Below are 25,285 nucleotides of genomic sequence, written 5' to 3'. Positions count from 1 at the left end.
AGATAGGAGCCAGACTCTTGCAGGCAGCCTGCCTGAGTTCATACCCTTCTTCTGCCCTTTATTAGATCTGTAACTTCTGAGCAAGTTATTTAACCTCTCTCAACATATTTCTCCCTCTCTCCACCTCAGTTTCTCCATCTGTAATGGGGGATGATAATTCTATAGCCTTAAATGAGCTACTAATATAAAGCATTTGATAGCCATACCTTATACATAGGATGTGTTCAATAAATGCTACTGTTTTCATTGTACTACACACTCTAATACCTAGTCTGGTCACGTAATCCTAAGAACACAGTCTTTCAAATGTGACTGCAAACTTTAAAAAACCTGGATAGGCTTGCTTTGATGTGGCTTAGAGTGTAAAAAGATCTTCCTGTTATCTCCAAACAGAAAGGCAAAGGGAAGTTTTTCCCTCTCTTAGCTTCTCCAGATGGTACAATATTGTAACCCAGCACCTAAAAGTGGGACCTGGTTGATTACTCATATAAGAGAAAAACGTATTTATATCTTTAACTGCTGATATCTGTTCATGCCTTTAAATGGTACTGACCTATTTGCTCTATTTGCAAAGGAATTCTGTTATAACCTCAGAGAATTTACTGACAGCAGCAAGAGTATGTTTAGGCTCTTTTACAAAGCTATTGCAAGCTCCTAGTGGGGTGAAACCCAGTTTGCAATGTTAATTGACACAGTTAGGAGGACTACTTATTAGTTTAAGTCAAGCCCTATCAGCCTTATCATCAACTGTTAGACTCAATTTTCCCTTCTGAGCACAGCTACCTGTTTAACTACCTGGAAGTTAACTTGAAACTTAATTTGAAACCTTGGAAAAATATCATCCTTAGAGAAATTTAAGAGAAAAAAAGGTTCATTTCTTAATAATGCTAGCCCTTAGAATAATGTACTACAATCTTGCTTCTCAAAGTGCTGTCCATATACCAGCAACCGGCATCACCTGGGAGTTGTCAAAAATGTAGGCTGTCAGACCTCATCCCAGACCTCTGAATAAAAAACTGCATTTTAACATTTTGAGATCCCAGAGTGATTCAGATACACATTAAAGAACGGGAAACACTGGCTTAGAGAAAGTGGTGACAGGTGGTTATTGTTTGGTGTCACCAAGAGCATGGTAATTAGACATAACTGAAGCATATACCAGAAACCTCCGGAATCAAATCTCAAAATAACAGTGGGATTTAACAATAGTGGACATTTCCTAAATAAATTTTTTTTTTCCTTTTGGGTATTATCTAGAAAATTGGCTCATTTTAGTTTTTATATTTTGGGGGTTGGGTGTTTTGTTGTTGTGGTACGTGGGCCTCTCACTGCTGTGGCCTCTCCCGTTGCGGAGCACAGTCTCCGGACGCGCAGGCTCAGCGGCCATGGCTCACGGGCCCAGCCGCTGCGCGGCATGTGGGATCTTCTCGGACCGGGGCACGAACCCGTGTCCCCTGCATTGGCAGGCGGATTCTCAACCACTGCACCACTACGGAAGCCCAAGGGGTGGGTGTTTTTATTGTTACTTTTAATGCCTATAAGAGCATTCACTATGGCACCCATGTGTGCATAAAGGAAGGAAACGGTGAATACACAGTAGCTATCCATTCCTGGGAACAGCTTGGGTTGAGACCTACTTTGAGTTAGGACTCAATAGATTTCAAGTTTTCTGGGGGTGGCCACTCAGACAATCATGTCTTTAGATCAGAGACAGAGAGCTCTGTGGCTGGAACTCCTCCTTGATGATCAGGAGCTGCCTCTTTAATAAGACGGAATGCCTAGTCATTGGAATCTGAAATACAAGGGTTCAACCTTTTGTTTGCAGGTAGTTAATATCTTGTTCCCCCAATCTACTGCTCTGAGGAAGACTTACTATTATCTGTGTTTTATTGGGCTTATATTAGCAGTTGTTAGTGGTTATTTTAAGGTAATTTCTGGGGGCTACTGTCTCCTTTTGTTCCAACTGCCTCCTATTCCTCTTCAGTCATCCGTGATTCTGTGTGTGTGTGTGTGTGTGTGTGTGTGTGTGTGTGTGTGTGTACAGCTTGGCAGAAATTGCTAAGAGAGAAGGTTTGAGGAATTTAATTTAAAATATATGGAAATCACAGTAGTTTTTTAAAGATGATAGAAGATAATACTATGTAGTCACTATCTTAGGCACAATACATCCCATGATGCCAAAAGAAAAATCCTTCCTAATTTAATGAACAATGTTACTGCCTGAAAAGAAAACTCTTGCTCTCAAGTATGCTTTTTTCCCTGTGTCAGAATTATTCTTCAGCAATTTTCCATTCACTGCTCAAAACCAACAATTATTGATTATAGAGATTCTATAAAAGCTCTCTCTCTCTCTTTCAAATTTGGGAAAAATATTTTAAATCCTGAAGGATGTGAATCAGAAAATACTCTTGATGTGACATTACTCTTTAATAAAACAGACAATGTTAGAAACCATTCTGGAATTATATTTCACTTAGCGTAGCATAGGAAAACAAAAATTAACAGAATCTAGTTTTCAAACCCATTAATGTAATGTACAATTATGCAATTTTCCCAGATGTGGAAATGAGTGGATAATAATGGTAATGAATAAAAATATAAAAATGAGCATTGTTTTAGCAATGGATTTTAATCTGAATTTTCTTTAAAACTATTTTTATTATATTTGATGTCCATTTTTATTTGTTGTTAATTTTGTTGAAAATTTCCTATTAAATAATCTCAGAAGTTACTGCCTATCAGGATTCTGAAACATGCTTAATTTAAAAGCAGTAAGTCTTATTTCCCATTGACATTTCAACTCTACTTTATGATCTAAAAATCAAAGCATCTCATAGACAGTGCTCTTAACCAGGGCTAACTATCCAGATTTTGCTTACATAGAACCCTCAATCCTAAAATTCCTCTTTGTTTCCAATTTTTTTGGAGTTATTTCCAATCTATGTATCCCCATGCTTTGTTATAGATGATAGAAGAAAAAATAAACCTTGGGTCTTGTTGGTAGATTTCATTAAAAAGAGAAGCAAGGAAGAATAAGTAAATCAAGGTTTATTATTTTCCTATGTTCAGTGGTTTCTATTTTCCCATCATGTCTCTAACACTATTGTGGAAAGGTAATGGGTAATTTAGTAGAATATATTTTTTAAAGGTGTATCTGTTGGGTGAATATTGTTAAAAATCAAGTACATATACACATGGTAGAGTGAGTAAATAGATTATATTATTCCATCATTAAGAGCTATTTCCAGTGGTACAGCAATTAAATTAATTATTTTTTTTTTTTCTGAGCTTCTGTATGAATTCAGTTGAACAACTGATTATACAGAGCTTTTTTGTTATGGTGGTTGTTTTGGTTAAACAGCAACTTCCCTATTCGATTCAGTTTTGGTTTTGTCTTTGTTTTTAAACTGAAAAGTTGTTTGTAAATATAGTCAACAGAATTATACATTTTAAAAATTCTGAAAAGCGTAGTACTCTAAAAGCAGACCACTGGCAAAGGCATTGTTTGCCTTTTGAGTTTTCTGAATCTTCTCCTATTTTATAAATTATCTGTGTGGGTACTTACAAGGTGCCAAAATAAATGACTGAAAAGGAAATTATTAGCACCATTTATCTACATGATACAAACAACTTAAACTAATCCATTGCCTAATTTATCCAGTCACAATGGCATGGATTGGGTATGATTTGTATATGTGCCCATGTTATTACATTCCCCAGTGTTTTTGTCAATAGTCATCTTGGGTGCTTCGTGGTAGTGACATGTATGTGACAGAATATTATAAATGAGTCTATTAAAAATCTTTTCCAAGTCAGAGAATATTCATTGTGCATTGATATTTCAAAATTGTTTTTCTAATACAACCATCAGAGATATTAATTTAAAATAATATTTAAAATAAGCTATTTAAAGCAGGGGAAAGTACAACTTTAAAATACAGAAATTTAATAGTCACACTTTTAATTCTAATCCCACTCAATATATTTTAAATATATGTATTTCTTCCCTGACATACCTTAAAAAAAAAAGAAAAATTCTTAAGTCTTAGCGTGTTAAAATAAATAATAATAATTATTATTATGAATTTCATAATAATGAAATGAAATGACAATTCAATAGCCTTTACAAATATAGAGTGATAAAACCCCCAGAGGCTTTAGTCTTTAAATTATTCGGGCTGTCTAAATTTCTGCTGCCACAATATATTTTTTTTCGCAAGTGGAATAAAAATGGCATTTTGCTCAGGTAGATCTAGCTGTTTCCTGGGTGGCTGGTTCTAGAAAAGCAACAGGCTTTCCCCCCTGCCTTACAAGAAGCAACAGTTGGAAACTCTAACTGGAAAACTGCTACCCCACAGTGGTTGGAAAGCGCCAACAGAGAAAGTGACAGCTATGATTTCAATCCATTTTGCAACAGCTTCAGAAAGACAGGAGGAAAAATGAAATAAAAGAATGTTAACTCTTTGCAATGAAAAGATTGCGCTATGCTCCCTATGTTACTATCGCTCTCTCCTCGCCCCTCCCTTTTCTACTGTCTCTTTGATCATCAGGCTTTTTCGGTATGCTTGGGTTTATAAGGCAAGGCAAAGCAAAGCAATAACTCCAACCATTCGGTTTGAACTTAAACTCGCAAGATGCAGCAAGACAAATTTATCAACCCTCACGTGGGAACAATACAAGCCTCTCCCCAGAATCTGGCTTGAGCACTTTGACACCGTTGTCTCAACCTGTTGCTCCTGCCACTCGGTGTGCTAGAGCCTGGAAAGAGGGAGGGAACACTATGAAACCTCATCTGTGCGCTTGGGTGGTTTGTGGCGGGCCGGCTGCCGGGACCTTGCCTGCGGAGTAGGCGGCCGCGGACCACCGTGCGGGGACCCTCTAGTGCAGGCCGCCCGGTCGCCAGCAGGTGGTGCCCTACGCCTCTCAACACCGAAGGAAACCCAGCGAAAGTACCGCTGACTCCGCCCCGCCGGCTCTGCCGGCGCCACAGTCACCGTCCTTCCCCAAATAGTGCGGAGCACGTTTCCTCCGGAACACCGCAGTAGCCCATGTGTGTGTCGAAAATACAAACCAGGGCCAGCAGGGTGTGTGTGCCCGAGTGGGGAGCGCGCGCGAAGCGGGATCCGTGGGCCGGGGCGAGGTGACCGCCAACGAAACGCAGAGAGCACGGGCACCGGTCCGTTTCGCATCTGCGTAAGCCCGGCTGCCGGGCCGGTCGCGAGGCCACTCACCATGTTCACTTCGGAGACCATGTCTATGCTGGCGACATCGATCCTCATCCCGACGTCCACGGGGGGCCCTACCGGGGAGGTGGGAGACATTATGGGCATAATCTCAGAGTGGCCACAGGCTGGGAAGGGTCAGGGGCTTCCCTGCGCTTACTACATTCTGAATGGGCTCCCGCCACCCCCAGCCCTCCACCCCCTTGCCGGCGACAGCCTGGGAAAACAGATGTGGGCACACGAGTGATGCAGTGACTATGCAGAGGGTGTGTCGGGTCGGGGGAAGGTCGGCTCTGCCTGGGGTTCATCCACCTGCGACGGGGGCTCCGGCGTGGTGTGTGTGTGTGTGTGTGTGTGTGTGTGTGTGTGTGTGTCCAGTGCGTAGGGCACGCTTACCAAAATGACGTTTCTTCTTCTTTTTTTTTTTTTTTGGACATTTGTCTTTGACAAGAAAGGAGAACTAGATATGGGTTACAGGTTGAAAAAAAAAAAGATGAAGCATTACCTCCAAAGTCCGGCCGCAAGCGAATGTCATATCCTTTGAGCAATCTATCCACTGTCTCTTTCACGTATGACATGTTGCTGGGCTCATTGGCGCTGAAGGGAAGAAGTAGGGACCGGATTCAGAATGAGCACAAACTGCGAGCAGACATAAAAATAGACAGGCACACCTACCCCCCAAATAACGAGCTACATGATCCAGCAAGCATGTAAAAAGAAAAACACCAAGAAAAAAGACATTCAACGACAGCAGCTCACCTGTGTGCACAACAGACCATGGCAATCATCACAGGGAAAGAGAGAAGCCCCAAACTCTCTCGATTTTGTACTGTCCACATTACTAACTCTGATTAAAGAATTGTCTTTTCTGCGAAGATTCAAGGAATGCAACTTAGTCGGCGGCAGGGCAGTAATTCCCGAATGGACCTGCGCATGCGCAGAGGGTGCTCACTACCAAAAGACACCTTGTGTCTTGCAAACAATATTCCTAGTGGAACAGGCAACAGATTTCAATCCCTTTAAAGTTCCTGTTTGTGGTGCTCCGCGTCCTCCGTGTAGTAAAGATACCCTGCTGTTTCCTTGCTCGTGCTCGGATCTTTCTTTGTGCATTGGAGGTTTCTATGTTCATTTCCTTTGCCTTCAATCTAATTTTTTTACTCAGTTCCCAGGGATATGGCTTAGGCTGGCTGTGATTAGCATATTTCGTTGACAGTCACGGTGGTCTTAGAACCGGGAGTCTAGAGGCGAGGCGGTTCTCTCTGGTTGCCTGTGTGTGTGTGTGGGGGGGGGGGGGGGCGGGTGAGGGGAGAAGTGAGTGGAGAGGGAGAGCCACAGAAGTAGGAAACTCAGGATGTATTTGAGGAGTCCAGGAATAAGGTCCGCTTGAGAGGAGTCTTAGCACGTCTGGCTTACTGCCCTCCTTCTCTATGGCAGGAGGAGGAAGAGGAGAGGGTCGACTTTTGCGCTCGCTCCCCCGCTCTCCCACTTTTCTTCCCTCCGCCTTTCTTGTCTCACCAAGCGAGAGAGGTGGGGTAAGCAAGCCAGAGGCAGCATCTCGGGCAGGCAATCCTTTTTCTAGAGCCATTCGCCTCAAGTCCCACTTTTCTTCTAGGTTCTAGTAAGCAAAACCTCTTTTTAAATTGCCAGCGTGTTAGCATGTATTAATAACCCAAAGCAGGACCCTGAAACACTCAAAGGGTCTAGCCTCTGTTTGCTGTTAGATTGGGGTTCTGTAGGAGCAAGAGTTGTTTGAATTAAATTAAATTCAGTCAGTGCAATTCGGCAGAAGCCATTGAGCACATCAGAGGCGGGAGGCCCTTTGCCAGGGGTTTGTTCATCTGTTTAATAGTATATATTAAATCTTTTCTATGTTCTGGGTATTTTGGGACTCAGAGATGATTTTAAAAGGGTTCCCGACCTAGAGAAATTCACAGACTGTTAGGGAAGATGGACATAAATATAAGTAAATTCAGTATTTCTCTAGATAGCTTATATAGTGGCAGGAGGGTTGTTACTTCTACCAGAGAGAGGCAGATATGGTTTCTGGAGGAGAAAGCTTTTTGCCAGAGCAGGGAGGGAGGGGAACTCCAGAAGGAGGGAACAGAATGTGACAAATGACTTGAAAACAAATGACTTGAAAGAGACTGACAAACTATGAGACTTGAAAGCCTATGGTCTGCTTAGATAGCTGAACCCTGAAATACTTGAGCAGAATATAAATGGAGGGAAGTAGCGATGGAGGGTGGTGAGTGTGTAAAGGGAAGCTGAGGCCAGACTACAAGGAAAGTTACATACTCCACTATGCAAATTTAAGCTTCTGGGAATCACTGACAGTTTTAAGTAGGGTCAGGGTCAGATTTAGGTTTTAAAATGCTCTGATAGAATAATCATGATAAAAAGGATTAACATTCATCAACTGTGGACTATTTGCTGGTTATCATGCACATTACATAGATGATCTCATTTAAACCTTATAGCAATCCAAATATGGTAGATATTATTATGATTATTTATTATTCTTCTCATTTTATAGATGATGATACTGAGAACAAATCAAGGTCATGTAATCATTTAATACCAAACAGCTAAAAAATGGTGGAATCAACACTTCAACCCAGAATCTATCAACCTATCTGCTCTATGCTATTAAGCATAGACCCCAAGAGGAGGAACCAGAGAGACCGAAAAGAACAAGGAAGAAGAAGGGATATCACAATACCTTAAGCAAAAGGAACTAAAGTCAGATAATGTTTAGCATAGAGAGGAGGTGATAGACTAGTGCAAGATTTCAGAAATGTAATGGAGACATGAAATAGTTGGAAAGATCAGGACTTGGAGACTTTTGAAAGGTGCCTAAAAAATTGTACATATGTTTACACATGTGTAGACCTTGACATTCTACATACACATTAATTTCATTTTCTCATTTGAGCCTCATGACAACCTTAAACACTATGGCCATTTCTTCTGGGACCAATGTTAATCATGTTTCTTAATTTTTTAAAATGTTTTCTAGGTGGTCATAAACCCCAATAATTCTTTTTTAATAACTACCAGGATTTTATTTAGCAGTGTTTGCCAAAGGGTCAAGATTTTATTCTAGAATTAAGGAAGAATATTGGTGACTTTGCATACTTGAATTGTAATGTTTAGCATGCCCCAGTTGGGATCAGTTTCACTGAATTTGGCATTTAAATTATGCCTTCCACTTATATAGAAGGATACTACAAGAAGTCATAAAATACTCATGATCATATCTGTTATTGGGATACTATTGAGGATGGAGCCCACTGTACCCCTCAGTATCATATGTGGGAAGACCTCTGGGAGAAAATTTTTCCCAGACCCTAGTACTCTGAAAAGTGTTTCATTTCCTGAATAGCTTGTATATTATGGGCAATACGAATCCTAAAATTCACTCACTTCCCTATTTGCTTTGGCCACTGGGAATCTTAGAATTATTGGTACAATTCAGATTTAATCATTATGTAAGATCTTAATGACCCGCATATTGATATATTATATTTCTCCCTGATGCCTTAGAATTCTAAATTTAATTTTCTTTTGTCACCAATTGAAAAACAGATATGTTGCACAAATATATATATAGTGTGTAAGCTGTCTTGAATAATTTTCGGAACTAAATGGGAAAAAGTAAATTCTAAATAATACTGAGAAATAAATTTAAAAATTTTTTAATTTTAAACATCACAGATCCAGAAATAGTGCAGGATTTGTTATGGCTTGAAAAAGTCAACACTTATTTCCTCTGTGAAGTTGCTTGTTTTATCCCCAAACCAATCCTCTTAAATAAGACCTTCTCCCCTTCAAGAATCAATTCAATTTCCTTTTTTTTTTTTTTTTTTTTTTGTGAAAGCTGCTCCTGAGAGCTATTGGTCATCCTATTATCCTCTCCTGCTAACTCTTACTGAAACAAAAAATTATCATCCAGCTAGGATGGAAGTGTCTCAAGATCAAGAAACGTTACACATGTTACAAGTATTCTTAGTGAATATGCTTACTGATGAGAATTTAGAGTAAAGAGCTTGGAATTGCTACTTTGAATGGGATCAAACTTGAAAATGCTGGTTTCACTTTCAAGTTAGTCTCGCTTATTTATTTATTCTCGTAAATACTGAGTCCAGACAAATTATGTACAGGCTAGAGCTGGTTTTGATAAGCTATATCAGAAATATTGTGTAGCTTTAATGTAGATGGCACACTTTAAGGAGAAGATTAATAGAGATTTTGTTAAAAACGATACAATAAACATTTTTATTTATTGTTTAAGAATATAACTAAAGTTTACCTTCATTCAGTCTTTCTTCAATCAAATTTATTGAGCATCTATTTTGTGCTCAGACTCTGCAGCCATAATTAATGCATTATTACCTATCCTCCAGTTGGCTTAAAATCTTATGTAAATGGATATATCCGGCTGGATATGTGTGGAATGAAGGTGATAGTAATTGTTTGGAAGTACTACAAAGCAGCTTCCTTCCCATGAGTGAGGATGAAATAAATGCCCACCCTAGCTATCCTCCATTGCCCAGAAATTGACTTCAGTATACAAAAATTAAGTATGTAATAAAATTAATATTTCAAATTAGTGGATAAATGAAAGTTTTTCCAATAAATATTAGCAATATTATATCTTTGGAAAATAATAAATGTAAGAACTTTCTAACACTTTTTGCTAAACTAAGTTTAAGTTGAGTTAAAGACTTAAATGTAAAAAATTAAACCATAAAAATAATAGATAGGTGCCTATAATATAATCATTCAGCATTTAATAAATGATTATTGAACATCTTTTCTCTTGGATGTATGCTTACAAAAGGAGAAAAATTAAGAGAAAATGTTGATAGAGGTGAATATATAATTTTAAAGTTTTTTTTTAAAACATATACTTGAAAAGTAAAGTAATTAATCATAATACTGAAGAGGTACTTCCATTAAAGTAGGAATAATTAACACTATAATAGAGGTATGATATTGCAATAAGACAATAAACTTTTTTTAAAAGTATAGAAAAAGAAGAAATTAAACATTCCTTATTTCCACATGGTGAGTTTGTCTAGAGAGAAAATCCGATAAAGTCTCCAAATGTATAAGGATATAGTCAGAGAGTTAAACTAACCTTCTGACATCAAAATCAAATAATGTTTAAATACACGTTAGTAGTATTTTCATACACAGCAGTTACCAAAAAAATAAAAACCCATAATAGGAAAACTTATTCTATTACAGTAATAAAAATAATTCTAATGTATCTAGGAATAACTGAAAAAAGTGTAAGAGCTTTATAGAGAATCTGTATAACATTATTGAAGGACATAAAATAAGACTTAGATAAGTGAAAAATGTGTGGCTGGGAAGATTCAATATGATAAAGCCATCCAAAAAAAAAAAAAAAAGACAAGAAAATCTGCAAGAAAAAAAGAGGGAGTATATGGGGGCACTTGTCTTTGAGATATCAAGACTTATTGAGCTATTGAAATTGAAAGAGTTTGTATTTAGTTTGGGATTCATGTAGAGATAGTAAAAAAGAAAACAGCACAACTAAATAAAGAGCATAAAAATATTCCTCCATTTTAGGAAAAATGGGGAAGAATGAGCTATTCAATAAATGCTATGGAGACAATTTATTGTCCATAAAAGGGAAAAAAGTAGATTTTTACCTAATTTCATGCATGAAAATGTATTACAGGTGGATACATAATTCAATCATAAACCAAAACCTCAAAACTTTAGAAAACCTGTATAGGAAATATATTTATGATTTTGGCGTGGAGAAAGATTTAAAGATAAATGGAAGTATAAACTATGAAGTGAAGAGTTAATAGCGATAACCACATAAAAATGTAACCTTTAAATCAAAGACACTATTAATATAGTGAGAAGTCAAGTCACACACTGAAAGAAGGTGTTTTCAGCAAATTTAACTGCCTAAAGATTAATATGAAGAATTTATCAGAAAGGAAAACTCTCCTACAACTAAATAAAAGAGAAAGAAAATAAAGACAAATAGCCACTCTAAATGAGGAATTGCAAATTAAAACAATGATATGCCATTTCAAAAGTATCAGACATGAACAATTTAAGAATGTCAAATATTGGTTAAAGATGCTCATATACTTTCAGGAGGCATATAAATGGATCTGAATACTTTGTAGAGCAATTTGTGCATAACTGATAAAGTCAAAGATGCACATGCCATTTGACCCAGAATTTCTACCACTAGGAACACATCATAAAGATATGCTCGTGCAGTCTAAGAATGCTGATCGCAGCGTTGCTTTTAATAGCGTAAAACTGGCAACGACCTAAATATTTATTTATCTGTTGGGAATAAATAAATAAGCTATAGTTACATAATGGAATGCAACACTCAAAATATATAAATATAGGGGCTTCCCTGGTGGCGCAGTGGTTGAGAGTCCACCTGCCGATGCAGGGGACACGGGTTCGTGCCCCGGTCGGGGAAGATCCCACATGCCGCGGAGCGGCTAGGCCCGTGAGCCATGGCCGCTGAGCCTGCTCATCCGGAGCTTGTGCTCCGCAATGGGAGAGGCCACAGCAGTGAGAGGCCCTAGTACCGCAAAAAAAAAAAAAAAAAAAAAAAAGTGTATATATATATATATATGCTTTTACACAGATAAATCTCAATATAGAAGACGAGTGGAGTGACGGGATGAAGAATGAAGGGAGGAAGGAGGGGAAGAACAGGAATGAGACCAGAAAAAGAAAGGAGATATGGTTGGGAAATAAAACTGTATTTTTCTGCCCCATATTAAATACACTCACCATTACTAAATGGAGATCAAAACATTACTAACATATTTTTATTTTGTTGTTATCAAAATTCTTCCAATTATTTTAAGAGGAATTTGAAGGAAAATTGGGAAAACCTAGATGTTTGGACTGATCTTAGAATGACACAGTGACAGTGTAATTTGTTAATTAAAGAATTAATCATTTTCTGATTGAAGAAGCCAAATTTACAAAACCACTCTCCCTCTTGGAGATAAAATCTAAATCATCCAACATTTTAAGCAACAAAATGTTTTCTTCATTCAAGAGTAACTTCTACTCTCTGCTAAAGCTGAATAAATATGGGGTGGAATATCTGGAAGTTGCACGGCTCCTTCACTTCCTGTAATCAGAAATGTATTAACCATAGAAATGGAATGGTTCTAATTTGGGTTTAAGAAATGAAATACTATTTAATATGGACCCTCACGTATAACTGTGGATAGATAATCAAAGGTCAGACAATCTTTAAGGAAAATCAACATCATGAAGAAAAAGGAATAAATTCCACAAGCAGAAAACTAAATCCTAATGGAAAGTAAGACTACTTTAAAGCAAATATAATAGCGTGAAAAAGATTTAAGTATAGACAGAATACCCAATAAAATGAATAAACTGTTAGGCAAAAACAAAGGTCCACAATAACAACAAAAATAAAAAACTGGAGCTCTAGGCATTTGAAATATAATTGCAAATTTTAAAAGAAAATTTTATAGATGAATGATACAACTGAAGATTTTATTAGTGAGTCAGATAATAGAATCAAGTAGTTATCAAGATTGCATTGCAAAAAGACAGTCATTGAAAAGAGATTCAGAAGTTACATAAGGAAAGAATAGAGGAAAAGGAGAAGAACAAATAGTAGAAGAAATAACAATGTCCCAGAAGTGACAAAAGTTACTAGTTTTATAATTGAACAAGCTCATTAAATGTTAAACAGCATTAATCCGTCATATTCTGGTATATTTTCAGAGCATCTTGGATAAATTCAAGATTGCCTTGAGAAAAACCATATTATTTTCATGGAAAAGAAAATAATTTGTCATTCTTATCAGCATATTTAGTACCAGAAATTCTTTATTTAACAAGAGAAAAACAAAGTTTATTAACCTGTACATCTGAAATTATTATCAACAAATTTAGTACCAGAAATCAATGAAGCAATGTTTTTAAAATTCTGAGTGAAAATGATCTTCAAGTGGTAATTCTGTACTCTCACAAACTAGCATTCAGTTGTGTTGACAATATAAAGTCATTTTTAGACATAAAAGGACTGAGAAAAGTCTGCCCCGTACAAATCCTTTTGGCAAGCATTACCTAAGGAATACTACAGCAAAACAAAACATCAATACAAAAAAGAGGAAATTAAGACAAAATTAAGTGATATGCAAATAAACCAATAAACTAAGATATTCCTTAATTTTTCAGTTAAATGCAGTGAAATTAAAAGCAATTGTTAAGCAATTATTCTGAAGCTATAGGCAAAAAGTACAGAAATTAAACATTTATGAGTTAGAGGAGGTGCCATGACATTGACTGGTTGTGATGAAATAAGAAGGAACAGATATTTTGAATAAGCCATACTTCTTTTAAAAATTATGAATTAAGGGCTTCCCTGGTGGCGCAGTGGTTGAGAATCCGCCTGCCGATGCAGGAGACACGGGTTCGTGCCCTGGTCCGGGAAGATCCCACATGCCGCGGAGCAACTAAGCCCGTGAGCCATGGCCGCTGAGCCTGTGCGTCCGGAGCCTGTGCTCCGCGACGGGAGAGGCCACAACAGTGAGAGGCCCGCATACCGAAAAAAAAAAAAAAAAATTATGAATTAAAACAAACTACAATTTATTTAATGCTTACTACGTGTCTATCACTGCTGTAAGTCTTTTATTAAGTCATTTATATCTAACATCTTTAAACTCTGGCAACATTGTCTTCATTTTTCAGATTTTTTTAAAGGAAAAACAGATGAGAAAAGCAACTTGCTGTTGGTCACACAGCTTAGGTATGACAGAGCCAGGGTTCAAGCTCAAAAAGTCAAAATCTAAAGCCAGTATTATCAACTACTATGCTACAGTGCTTCTGATGGAGAAAAGGTGGAGCATAGACAGTGAAATATCCAAAAGTTGGTGAACAGATAATGAAGAATTTCTCCAGAAGACAAGCAGTAACTAAGGTAGTAGTTGAGTAATAATGAGGGTAGGACACCTGAGATAAGACCTCTTATGACTGAAGATCTACACACCTGCAGAGAAGCTAAAAATACAACCATGCTGTGGCCTGCCATGAATGCCTTCCACTTCCAAGTTCATCATGATATCTGCTATTACTAGCAGTTTCAGCATTTCCTGTGTTCCCACATGACCCAGTATTGTGGCTGGGGTTTCTGTGTTCATCACTATGATATCCATTCTTACAATAAAGCTCAATCAAAGCTCTATGAGGAAAAGAAGCTTTTTCTTTAATTCACCAATGCATATCCCTTATCTAGAATTTTGTCTGACACAAAATATATATACAATAAATATTTGTTGAATGAATGGATAAATAAATTCAACAGTATTTATCGAATGTCTAATATGGTCCAAGTACTATTCTAAATACTGAGTATACAGCTCTGAACAAAGTAGATAAAAATACACCCTTGCCATCATGGAGTTTATATTCTGGTGAGGGAGATGGACCATAAGCAAATATGTAAAGTATACTGTATATTTAGACAGTTACAGGAAAAAAATTGTAAACCAGGGAATGAAAAACTGAGAAGGGATGTGTTTGCTGAAATGTTAGAAATGGTCGGCAGGGAAGACCGCATTGAAAAGATGACATTTGAGTAAAGAGCTACAGAGAGAGAGAGAGTGAGCCATGTAGATCTAGTGAGGACAACCATTTCCAACAGAGAACAGAAAGTGTAAAGAACCTGAAGTGGAAGCGTGTCTGGTGTGTTTCAGGAGGCCAGTGTTGCTAGAGCACAGTGAGAGGCAGGAAAAGCAGCCAGAGGTGGGTTCCTTACAGGATATATTCTGAGTAAGATGGAAAGTCTGTGGAAGACTATGATGTGGAGAATAATACAGTCCAACTTGCTTTTTAACAAAATCACTCTAGCTGCTCTGGAATGCAGTCTTCTGGAGAGTAGGGGGGAAGGAGTTATGTCACTAATCCAGGTGAAAAAATTATGATAGGGATGGTGGTGATGAGAAGTGGTTATATTCTAGATACATTTTGAAGCTAGAGTTAACAGAACTTGCTGACTGGATATGGTGTGTGAGGGAAAGAGAGGAATTAAGGAGGACTCCAAAGTGTCTGAGCTGACTGGATGGAAGAGTTGTCATTGTCCGAGACAGGGACTGTGTTGAGGGACAGTTTGGGAATGGGGGTTTGTGTCTTAAGTCAGTTTGGGACAGGCTAACTTTCATCTATTTGGATGACTTCATGTCAAGGAAGAAGTCTTGGCTGGATGTATAAAGTTGAAAGCCATCAACATGTAGACAATATTTGTTATGGACTTCATTGTGTGCTGCCCCAACATTTTTATGTTGTTGCCCTACCCTCAATGGGACTGTATTTGGAGATAGGCCCAGTACTTTAAAGAGTAAATTAACGTTAAATGAGTTTATAAAAGTGGGGCCCTAACCTAATAGGACTGGTGTCCTTATAAGAAGAGGAAGAGACACCAGGAATTCACACACAAAGGCCAGGTGAGGACACAGCAAGGAGTCAGCCATCTGCAAGCCAAGGAGAGGGGCCTTAAGGAGAAACTAACTTGCAAACTCCTTGATCTGGATCTTCCAGGTCCATAACCATGAAAAAATAAATTTAAGTCACCCAGTCTGTGATATTTTGTCATGGCAATCTTAGCAAACTAAGATGACATTTAATGCCGTGGATTGCATAATTTCACCAACATTGTGAGTATAGTAGAAAAGGAAGAAATTCAAGGTCCCTTGGGGCTTTTCAATCTTTTGAGTTTGAGGTAGATTGAAAGGAAGTAGAAAAAGAGACTAAGAAGGAACAGCACGTAGGAAGAAAACCAGGAGAATTTGGTGTCCTGAGAGCCAAGGTAGGGAAGTATGTCAAGGAAAAAGAAATGATTAACAGTGTCAGTTACTGCTAACCAACATGAGGCAACAACCAATCTTTCATTAGTCAGATGAGAAATGCATTTTTTTCCCAAAATTAGTGAATTTTGAGGTCTGTTTCAAATTATTTTGATTCAATCTAATAAATATTTTAAAGCTAAACCAATATCAGAATGGAAAGTCTTAAAATTTTCTTTTCAGAGAAAATAAATTTTCCTTTTTAAAAGTTAGTGATGATGGGCTTCCCTGGTGGCACAGTGGTTGAGAGTCCTCCTGCCGATGCAGGGGACACGGGTTCGTGCCCCGGTCCAGGAAGATCCCACATGCTGTGGAGCGGCTGGGCCCGTGAGCCATGGCCGCTGAGCCTGCGCGTTCGGAGCCTGTGCTCCACAACGGGAGAGGCTGCAGCAGTGAGAAGTCTGTGTACCGCAAAAAAAAAAAAAAAAAAAAAAAAGTTAGTGATGTATATAAATTTTATAAATTGACAGTAAAGAGCCAAAAGATGAAGAAAATTCTAAAATTGTAAATATCCAGTATTAGCACATTATTTTGTTGTGGCTTTGTTTTATTGCTAAAAACTAGAAACAATAAAAATTCAATAACTGATTACATGAAAAGTGGTTCTTTGTTAAAGAGGAAAAGGCAACTTATATTTATAACAGGAAAAATAAAAGTATGGGTTAAAAAATAGGGAAAGTGATAAGAGATTCCATTTTGAAAAAGTCAATAATTAAAATCTGAACTTAATAACAAATTAATTATTTCAGTTCTGAGAGAGAATAAGTAGTTATTCCAATCTTATTTAACCTCTCTTTAGCAATCTATGATGGATATACACAGGGCCCTAAAGCAGTGTTAATATAGCAGTGTGCAAAATTTTGATTTAGAGTTTAGTCAGGTGCTATGCATGAAATAGTCACAAAGGTATTAAGTCATCCAGAAATTAAGTATCTTGCCAATATTCCACAGAGTTAATAGCCAAACAGAAGTCAGTGTGTATGTGTGTGCATGTGTGTGTGTATGTGTATGTGTAAGGAATACATTATTGGATTTTAAAGTATTTTATTTTTATTTTTGCTATTTATAGCTACTCTTTCCTATTTTATTTATTCATATTCCTTTTTGTTTCCATTTTTTTCTTATTTATTTCTTTGTATTTAGCCCTTAGGTGGTTTCCTACAGTGGTTTTCAAAGTACAGTTCTCCTAAAAGTCTACCTCATTATTTCCTCAATATTTCCCTGAAGTAATACTGTATGCAGTAGTCACTTAAGAAAATGTTCATTTTTTATTTTCCCAAGAGTTTGAGTAAATGCATGAATAATGCAACCATCAGAAAAGCATCACACTTATGAAAGTATTATGGAAGGTGTGCATAAGATTAAATAGTTGCCAGAGTCATGAAACTTTTCTCTGACAGTTATGTCATATTTAGAGCATGATGTCAAATACTCCTTTAGACTCATTGGATGCTAACACCAGCAGGGAATTTAACAATCCGACCCAAACCTCTGTTTTTAAGGTGAGAAATAGTGAGATATATAGCAACTATATGATATGCAGAAGGCATCTAGTAACTTACAGACCTAGAATATTCCATTCCAGGTCATTTAACTCCAATCATCACTCTTTTCAAACATCTCATTATCCTTTCTTCAGTTAAAAAAATAGTACTAATTCTGGTGCTACTCAACCTGCTTTTAAAACAGTCTATGCTATTTATTAAGAATTAAATTTTCTAATAATAGCAAGTTGGACATTTTAGCACCTAGTTTAAAAACTGATTCTACTCTCACATCATATCGACCAAGGAACATCATTTTGTTCATTAAATTGTCTGCATAATAGCAATGTTGTCACCTAGAGGATGGTAAAGAACATTTCTGGATCTGATTTTCCTTTTTTTCAGAAAATTGTTAAGCAATTTTGTAATTCACTATGTGTCACTATGTCATTTTAGTGATCAACTCAAATGATCATGGTTTTCCAAAAATTGCTACTAAGTCATTATTAAAAGAGCTTGAACTTTGTAATGATGTGGAAAAAATAATAGGCTTGGCTTTTCACTCAATACCCAATAATATGAGTTTTTATAGGGCAAAATATGAAGCATTTTAAAAGAATCTTGGCTTTTTCAGCCTGGTTCATATTTTATGGAAGGCAACATGCTATATTTGGGGACATAGGGAATCACGACCCTATCTTTTGCCTATATTATTTATCTTTTTTTTTTTTTTTTTTTTTTTTTTGCGGTATGCGGGCCTCTCACTGTTGTGGCCTCTCCCTTTGAGGAGCACAAGCTCCGGACGCGCAGGCTCAGCGGCCATGGCTCACGGGCCCAGCCGCTCCGCAGCATGTGGGATCTTCCCAGACCGGGGCACGAACCCGTGTCCCCTGCATCCGCAGGCGGATTCTCAACCACTGCGCCACCAGGGAAGCCCCTGCCTATATTATTTATATTGTTTTTCCTTCATTGAACTCCTCCTCCATTACCATGTACTTGATATTTAATTAATGATGAACAGTTCCTATTTTCTGTATAAACAACAGCAAGACTTTTACATGCTGGATTCTATCACTGCAGTGCTTTTCTGCCCATCTCATCCCAGAGAATATCAAGATGTGATTCTCCCTAGTACTCCTCCAGCTGCTGTAGTATTTGGTTAAAACCTCTATTTGAATATTTTTGCCATAGTTCTATAGTTAGCTGGATATATTTTTTTCCCTGCTAGCTGTGTCCTCTAGGAAAAATATTGTGATAGTATATAGCAAGAAATCCTGGTATTGATACATTGTAGGAGATCAAAAATATGTCAAATAAATGAAGAATGGAATGAATAAAAAAGATAAGAAAGGGCCATATGAATGAATAGAAAAATCTTAATGAATTGTCTTTTTAATCAGAGAGAGTAAACATATTGCAAAAGTAGCCGATGCCTATTCCTGGCTTGTATAGTACACTGAAAAATAGCAGACAAATCTCCACAAATTAAAGCAGACAATTGATGGCAACACTTTCTAACTAATGCTCTGAAACCGTTTGTTGTTGTTTTTCGCAACTCAGGAGTGACTGTGACATGTCCCAAGAAATACAATGTCAAGAGGAATGTTATGGGTTACTTTTTGGCCAAGATGATTAAATACCTAGCGTGCTTTCCTTACTTTTCCTCTTCCTCCTGCTTCAAAGAAGCTAGAAAAACAGAAGTCTAAGATAGAGGAGCCACAGAATGGAAGAGGCTCAGATCCCTGAGTCAGTACCTGGAGGAAATCTACTCAGAATTTAAATGAGTAAACAACATTGGACCTTACATGAGGGAGAGGTAAACTTTTAGCTTATTATGCTGTGTATTGTTTGTTATAGAAGCTAGGGTTAATTACCATGACAATGTATAAAATGAGTAATCTCAAAAATATAATGTAAAGCAAATTGCATACTATATATAAAAATATTAAAAGCATGATAAAGTTATTTTGTATACATATGAAATAGTAATACACAAGTATTCATGGAAAGAGAACTACATTTAAAGATGGAAGAACAGTTGTAGTGGAGTACTCAGGAAGTTTCAATTGTTTCTGTAATGTTTTGATTTTATTGAACAAGTTCTGAATCAATTTTGACAAAATGTTAGAATTTAATAGAGCTGAGTGTGAAGTGGTGGATGTTTGTTATATGATTTTTGATGATTTTTTTCCTGTATTTTGAAATATCCAAAAATCAACTTTTAATGATTGGGAGGAGTTCTGAGAGAAGTCTATAAATCATGAAGAGTTGGAGAGAATATTTGTACATATTCATCAAGCATATAAAATTAGATTTAAGCACAAATCATAAAACTTGAAGAAAAGGATGTCTTTTCTCTTAATGGAGAAATGTATTTTACTTAGAAAGTATAAACATATGAGCTGTCCCAGAGTTGGAACAGTTTAAAAATACAAAGTGAAGCAGGGATTAGTCAAATTCAGAAATCCCAGCACAAGTTGGAACACACTCACCACAGAGAAGCGGTATGCATGCCCAAAACAAATCTCCCTGGGAACAGCCTGGCCCTGGCGTCTGGGACATCTCTGCTTTCCAGTCAAGCATGATCATTTGGCCCCATCTAGGACCTACTCTCACCATTCCTGCACCTAGTTTTTAACCCCAGGTAAGCTGCACACAATGCAGATGTCCTTGGCTCAGCCCCACATCCGTCTTGCTGCCAGTTTTCTTAGTATTTGCTGCCCAGGCAGTTCACAGCTAGGCTGAGTGCCTATTGCAGCCCCCTCAGTCCAGGGCAGGACCACAGTTTCAGGCTTGGTATGCGTCTGCACAATCAAGCAGGAAAAGAGGACCTTGATCACATCTCTGGGTTTATTCCTGCAGCAGCAATGGATAAAATTGTGTTGGTTCACAAACTGGCCCCCTTAGAAGGAGGGCAAGGAGAGGCTCAAGAAAAAGGCAGAGTGCTCCAGATTGGTAGGTGGCAGTGCTAATAAGCAAGGGAATTTACATGCGAGGCTTGTCTTGGATGCTTCAAGATGAGTAGATCTCTGCACATGACCCCCAGAATCTTAAAACTTCATACAGCGGTCTTAACAGGGTTCAGTCACGTATTCCATCCAAATGGTCTCAACAACCCCTTACTCTCTCAAGTCTATGTCACTGAAACAGCTCCCAGTGTGGGCACAGTGGGCGGAATGTATATTTCAAGGACAGGGAAGGCGGGAGAAGCCCGGGTCAACTGGCGGTCCTGTCCTCTCCATGACCTCCTCCAACAAACTGGAAAGTCTTTGAAGTTTGCCCAAGCCTCCTGCATCTTCTTTTGGAAGATTTCCCCACTCTTTTACATTTCCTTTCATTTTTTTAGGTGCCTCAGCCACCTTTGAACTCCATTCACCACTGAAACTGCAAATTGTCTAAAGCCCTCATTTTCACTTTGACTAAAATTTATTCACACCAATGTGTTAACTCCCTAATGTTTTAACACTTTTAAGCTTTTGACCTCTAGCTATATAAAGACTTTCTCTCCATCAGTGGCAATGAGTTTTTAAAAAGTGTCAATTTCAAAAATTGAATACGTTAGTTATTAATATAAAAATTGAATATGTTACTTATTAATTAGCTAACACTTTGTTAGTGCTCACTATGTTCCAGGCACTCTTTAAAATGTTTTAACATGTATTAACACATTTAATCCTTGTTAGCAATTCTATAAAATGGCACTATTATTATCCTTATTTTGCAAATTATGAGTACAGAAGCCCAGAGCAGTGAATCGATGTTCCCAAGGTCAAACAGTTAAGTAATAGGGGAGCCAGGATTAGAAAAGGTCATATAATAATATTCCAGCTTTGGGGAAGAAGAAACAGGAACTTTGCTTTGTAAAAATATAACACGGTGATGCATGATAATTTCATCAAAATAAATGGTGTGAGGAAAATAAGCCAGTATTTCAACTGATTAGTTAACTTATACTAACAAAATAATTTCTTCATTGCTTATCATACTTCCTTCATTAGTACACAAAACAATGATTGCTGTGTAATCATAAAAGGAACACTGGAGTAGGAGACAGGGAATTGAGCTAGATAATTTTTAAAGTTCTTTCTGCTCTAATAGTCTGTGAAAGGGTCCTGTTAGTTTTTTGGCTATATTTTATTATAGTTTGTTGCTCTGATAACATAATCAGCTGATCACATCTTACGCATTTAAAAAAAAAGAAAGCCTTTGTCCCTAATGTCTACTGTTCAGTGTCTTAGTTTGGAGCCCTATTATTCAGCTGATTGTGAGCTGACTTGTGAGTCTAGATACCTGTTGAACAGTCATTCCACTTCAGACAGGGACTCCAGTGCTGATTCAGCTCTGGAAATGATAGTGTATATTCAGATGAGAGGCATCTGGGGTCCAGTGGAAAGGGCTAAGAATAGCCCACTTGGTAGCAGTGAGGTGGCAAAGCTTAGAAGACACTGGGAAGTAGAAATAGGCTTGGGACAGAGATGGAAAGAAAAACCCAGATAGCAGGAGGAGGACATGAACATTAGGAAGTGTAAACAACAAATTGGTCTCAGTGAAGACTAATAGCAAGCATCGTAGTGAAACCTAACATCAAGAAGAATGTGGGGCTTCCCTGGTGGCGCAGTGGTTGAGAGTCCACCTGCCGATGCAGGGGACACGGGTTCGTGCCCTGGTCCGGGAGGATCCCACGTGCCGCGGAGCAGCTGGGCCCAGGAGCCATGGCCGCTGAGCCTGCACGTCCGGAGCCTGTGCCCCGTAACGGGAGAGGCCACAACAGTGAGAGGCCTGCCTAGCACAAAAAAAAAAAAAAAAAAAAAAAAAAAAAAAAGAAGAGTATGTTCACACAAATGATCAGGGCACATCCTTGTGTGGCTGAAAGACAAGCAGCATCAAATGTCCAAGTTGACATGCTGAGAGTTGTACCAGGGAAATCTATAAATAGGGGAACTCCAGCCCAGGAATCTGGAAATCATGCATAAGGAGGATTCTACTCCCTGGACAAGGAGAATAAGAACAGGACTCAGGTTCAAGTCTAAGCTACTAGTGAGAGATTGAGGCTCAGAGAATAAGGCAGAACTTGGGAGTAAGTTCAGAATCATATAAACTGTGTGGTAAGTTGAAGCCTGGTCCCAGAGTGTTCTGATGGAGCTGCTTACATGAATCTTGCCTCAGATATTCTTTCAAAGGAGAGATTTTCAACCTCATCAATACTTTCAGACCTAAACACTCTTTTTTTTTCTAGTTCCTCATGTGAGAGCCCAGCAAGAGTTGATTTTTATTGCAGCCATTATGTCAGAGGAAGGAATGTGAACCTGATGCTTGCAAGATTTATGGAAGAGAAATGCCAATGCACTTCCTACTACATTGTCTTGCTACTTATGAAAGGGAGGTTGAGACAGAGTGTACCACTCTTTGAGAAAGCTTCTTTGAGTATGTACCAAAGCTCAGGCTAAGAATTTGGAACCGAACAGCCAGAGGTAAACAGAAGCCTAGTTAAAGTGTCAGTAGCAGCCAAATAATTCTTGGTTTATCTGCAAGAGCTTGGGCAGCCCTTCCAAATGTCTTGTTTTGAGAGCTACTAGGCAAATTATTATTTTTTTTTTTTTGCGGTACGCAGGCCTCTCACTGTTGTGGCCTCTCCCGTTGTGGGGCACAGGCTCCAGACGTGCAGGCTCAGCGGCCATGGCTCACGGGCCTAGCCGCTCCATGGCATGTGGGATCTTCCCGGACCGGGGCACGAACCCGTGTTCCCTGCATCGACAGGCGGACTCTCAACCACTGCGCCACCAGGAAAGCCCAGAAAATTACTTTTAAAAAAAGTTTTTAAAGGACACACATCTATTTTTAAAATATATATACTGAATTTGGATGAAACCTACAGTATCTTAACAAGTTTGGTTTTACTTTCTTTCTGGTATGTCCTGGAGACCACCCATCCTCTCTTATATCAACCTGTCTCTGTCAATACATGATGTTTTTAATTCAATTGTTCTTATCCAGTGGACCAACCCCGAAACCCTCTAACTTAAATCACCTCAACCAATTAACTTCCATTTCTACAATCAAATTACAGAGCACAATTAGTGACAATCCATAATTATGTGGATTGGTATGCTTACTGGCATATGACCTCTGACATAATCTGGACCCTCAGAGCCACTCGTTTTATATGCCTCCTGTTAATCTTAGTAGATGGTGTTGATTAATAGTGTTGAGTACATTAGCTTTAGGTGTTATTCCTTAAAATTATATAAATAAACCATGGAGTAAGTACATTATATTAATTTTTTTTTTTGTGGTACGCGGGCCCCTCACTGTTGTGGCCTCTCCTGTTGCGGAGCACAGGCTCTGAACGCGCAGGCTCAGCGGCCATGGCTCACGGGCCCAGCCGCTCCACAGCATGTGGGATCTTCCCGGACCGGGGCACGAACCGGTGTCCCCTGCATCGGCAGGCGGACTCTCAACCACTGCACCACCAGGGAAGCCCATTAATGGTATTTTTTAAAGTCCAGCTGTAAAGAAAAATATTTTATTTTTTCCCAAATGATAGTCCATATCAGAAGTTTAAAAGTTTCCATTCTTTTTGTTCTAACATAAGCTTTCTACTCATCTCTTTGCACAATCTCATCTACTCACATGGCTTTATTTACCACTTAAAATCTCCAACGTATATATTAGGTTCAGAACACTGTTCTGAACTTAAGTGACGATTGGATGCCCTTGGATGTCTTGTAGTTGTTATTTCCAGTTCCTACCCTCCCACCTCCTGTGTTCTGTATTAAGCAGCATACCCCAGCATTAACCAAGACAAGAATCTGGGAGTCATTTCTTGTCACCAACAAATGCTAACAGTTCCTATCCTGCCACCTAATATTTCTCTAATCTTTCCACTTATTTCCATCCTCAATTCCCATGCCACTGTTCTAGTTCAGAAAACGAGCCTCATCTATAATATTGCAAGCACCCCCTAATTGGCCTCCTTGCCTCTAGAGCTTCCTTGCTCCACACCATTCTTCACCCAGGCTAACTCTCTTCACCTCCCATCACCATAGTCACAACCAGAATGACCTTTTCATAATGCAAATTTGATTGTATCAATCCCGAGATAAATATCCTTTAATGCTTTCCCAATGCTGTTAGGATATGAACATCTTAGGACAGCTTTAATCTTCCCATGGATCCTGCTCATCTCTCTGGCTTCTTGTTCCATCTCCCTCAATTTTTCTCCTTTCTCTAGAAGGAGTTTCTTGTTATTTATTTTGTTATTAACTTCTAGCGTAACTTCACAACAAAGAGTACAGTTGGTATGATTTCAGTCCCTTGACATTTGTTTTGATTTGCTTTAAACCCCAGCATGTGGTCACTTGGGGCAATGTCCCATGTCATTTGAAAAGAATACATACTTTGCAGTTGTTAGGTGGAGCAGTCCCCTATGTTTATAAGGTCCAGTTTATTAACTGTGCTGTTAAAATCATCTATATGTTTACTACATATGTTGTCTGTTTGTTCCATTATTTTTCAAGAGAAGTATGTTAAAAACTCCCACTATAATTGGATCTTAGTTTCGTTAGTGTTTCCTATAGTGTTTTGTAAGGCTGTAAATTGAAGTGCAAACAAATTCAGAATTATTATATCATTCTGGTGTATATATTTCTTTTTCAATATGAAGCATTCACCTTTT

General features: G+C 38.1%; 1 protein-coding gene across 1 annotated transcript in view; it reads right to left on the bottom strand.

The window, feature by feature from the left end:
* GABRB1 (gamma-aminobutyric acid type A receptor subunit beta1) overlaps window positions 1-6,504 on the bottom strand; it is a 412,251-nt gene extending 405,747 nt beyond the window's left edge. The window contains exons 1-3 of the mRNA XM_059067285.2: window positions 5,982-6,504; window positions 5,728-5,819; window positions 5,232-5,299 (exon numbers count right to left, since the gene is read on the bottom strand). Of these exons, the coding sequence (XP_058923268.1) occupies window positions 5,232-5,299; window positions 5,728-5,819; window positions 5,982-6,061 (240 nt within the window). The 5' untranslated portion in view covers window positions 6,062-6,504. The remainder of the gene's footprint in view (window positions 1-5,231; window positions 5,300-5,727; window positions 5,820-5,981) is intronic.
* Window positions 6,505-25,285: the final 18,781 nt, after the last annotated feature.

Source organism: Kogia breviceps, chromosome 6 (assembly GCF_026419965.1).
Source record: "Kogia breviceps isolate mKogBre1 chromosome 6, mKogBre1 haplotype 1, whole genome shotgun sequence".
NCBI classification, from domain to species: domain Eukaryota; kingdom Metazoa; phylum Chordata; class Mammalia; order Artiodactyla; family Physeteridae; genus Kogia; species Kogia breviceps.
The sequence above is the reverse complement of the archived record's forward strand: the minus strand, read 5'-3'. Positions and strand labels throughout refer to the sequence as shown.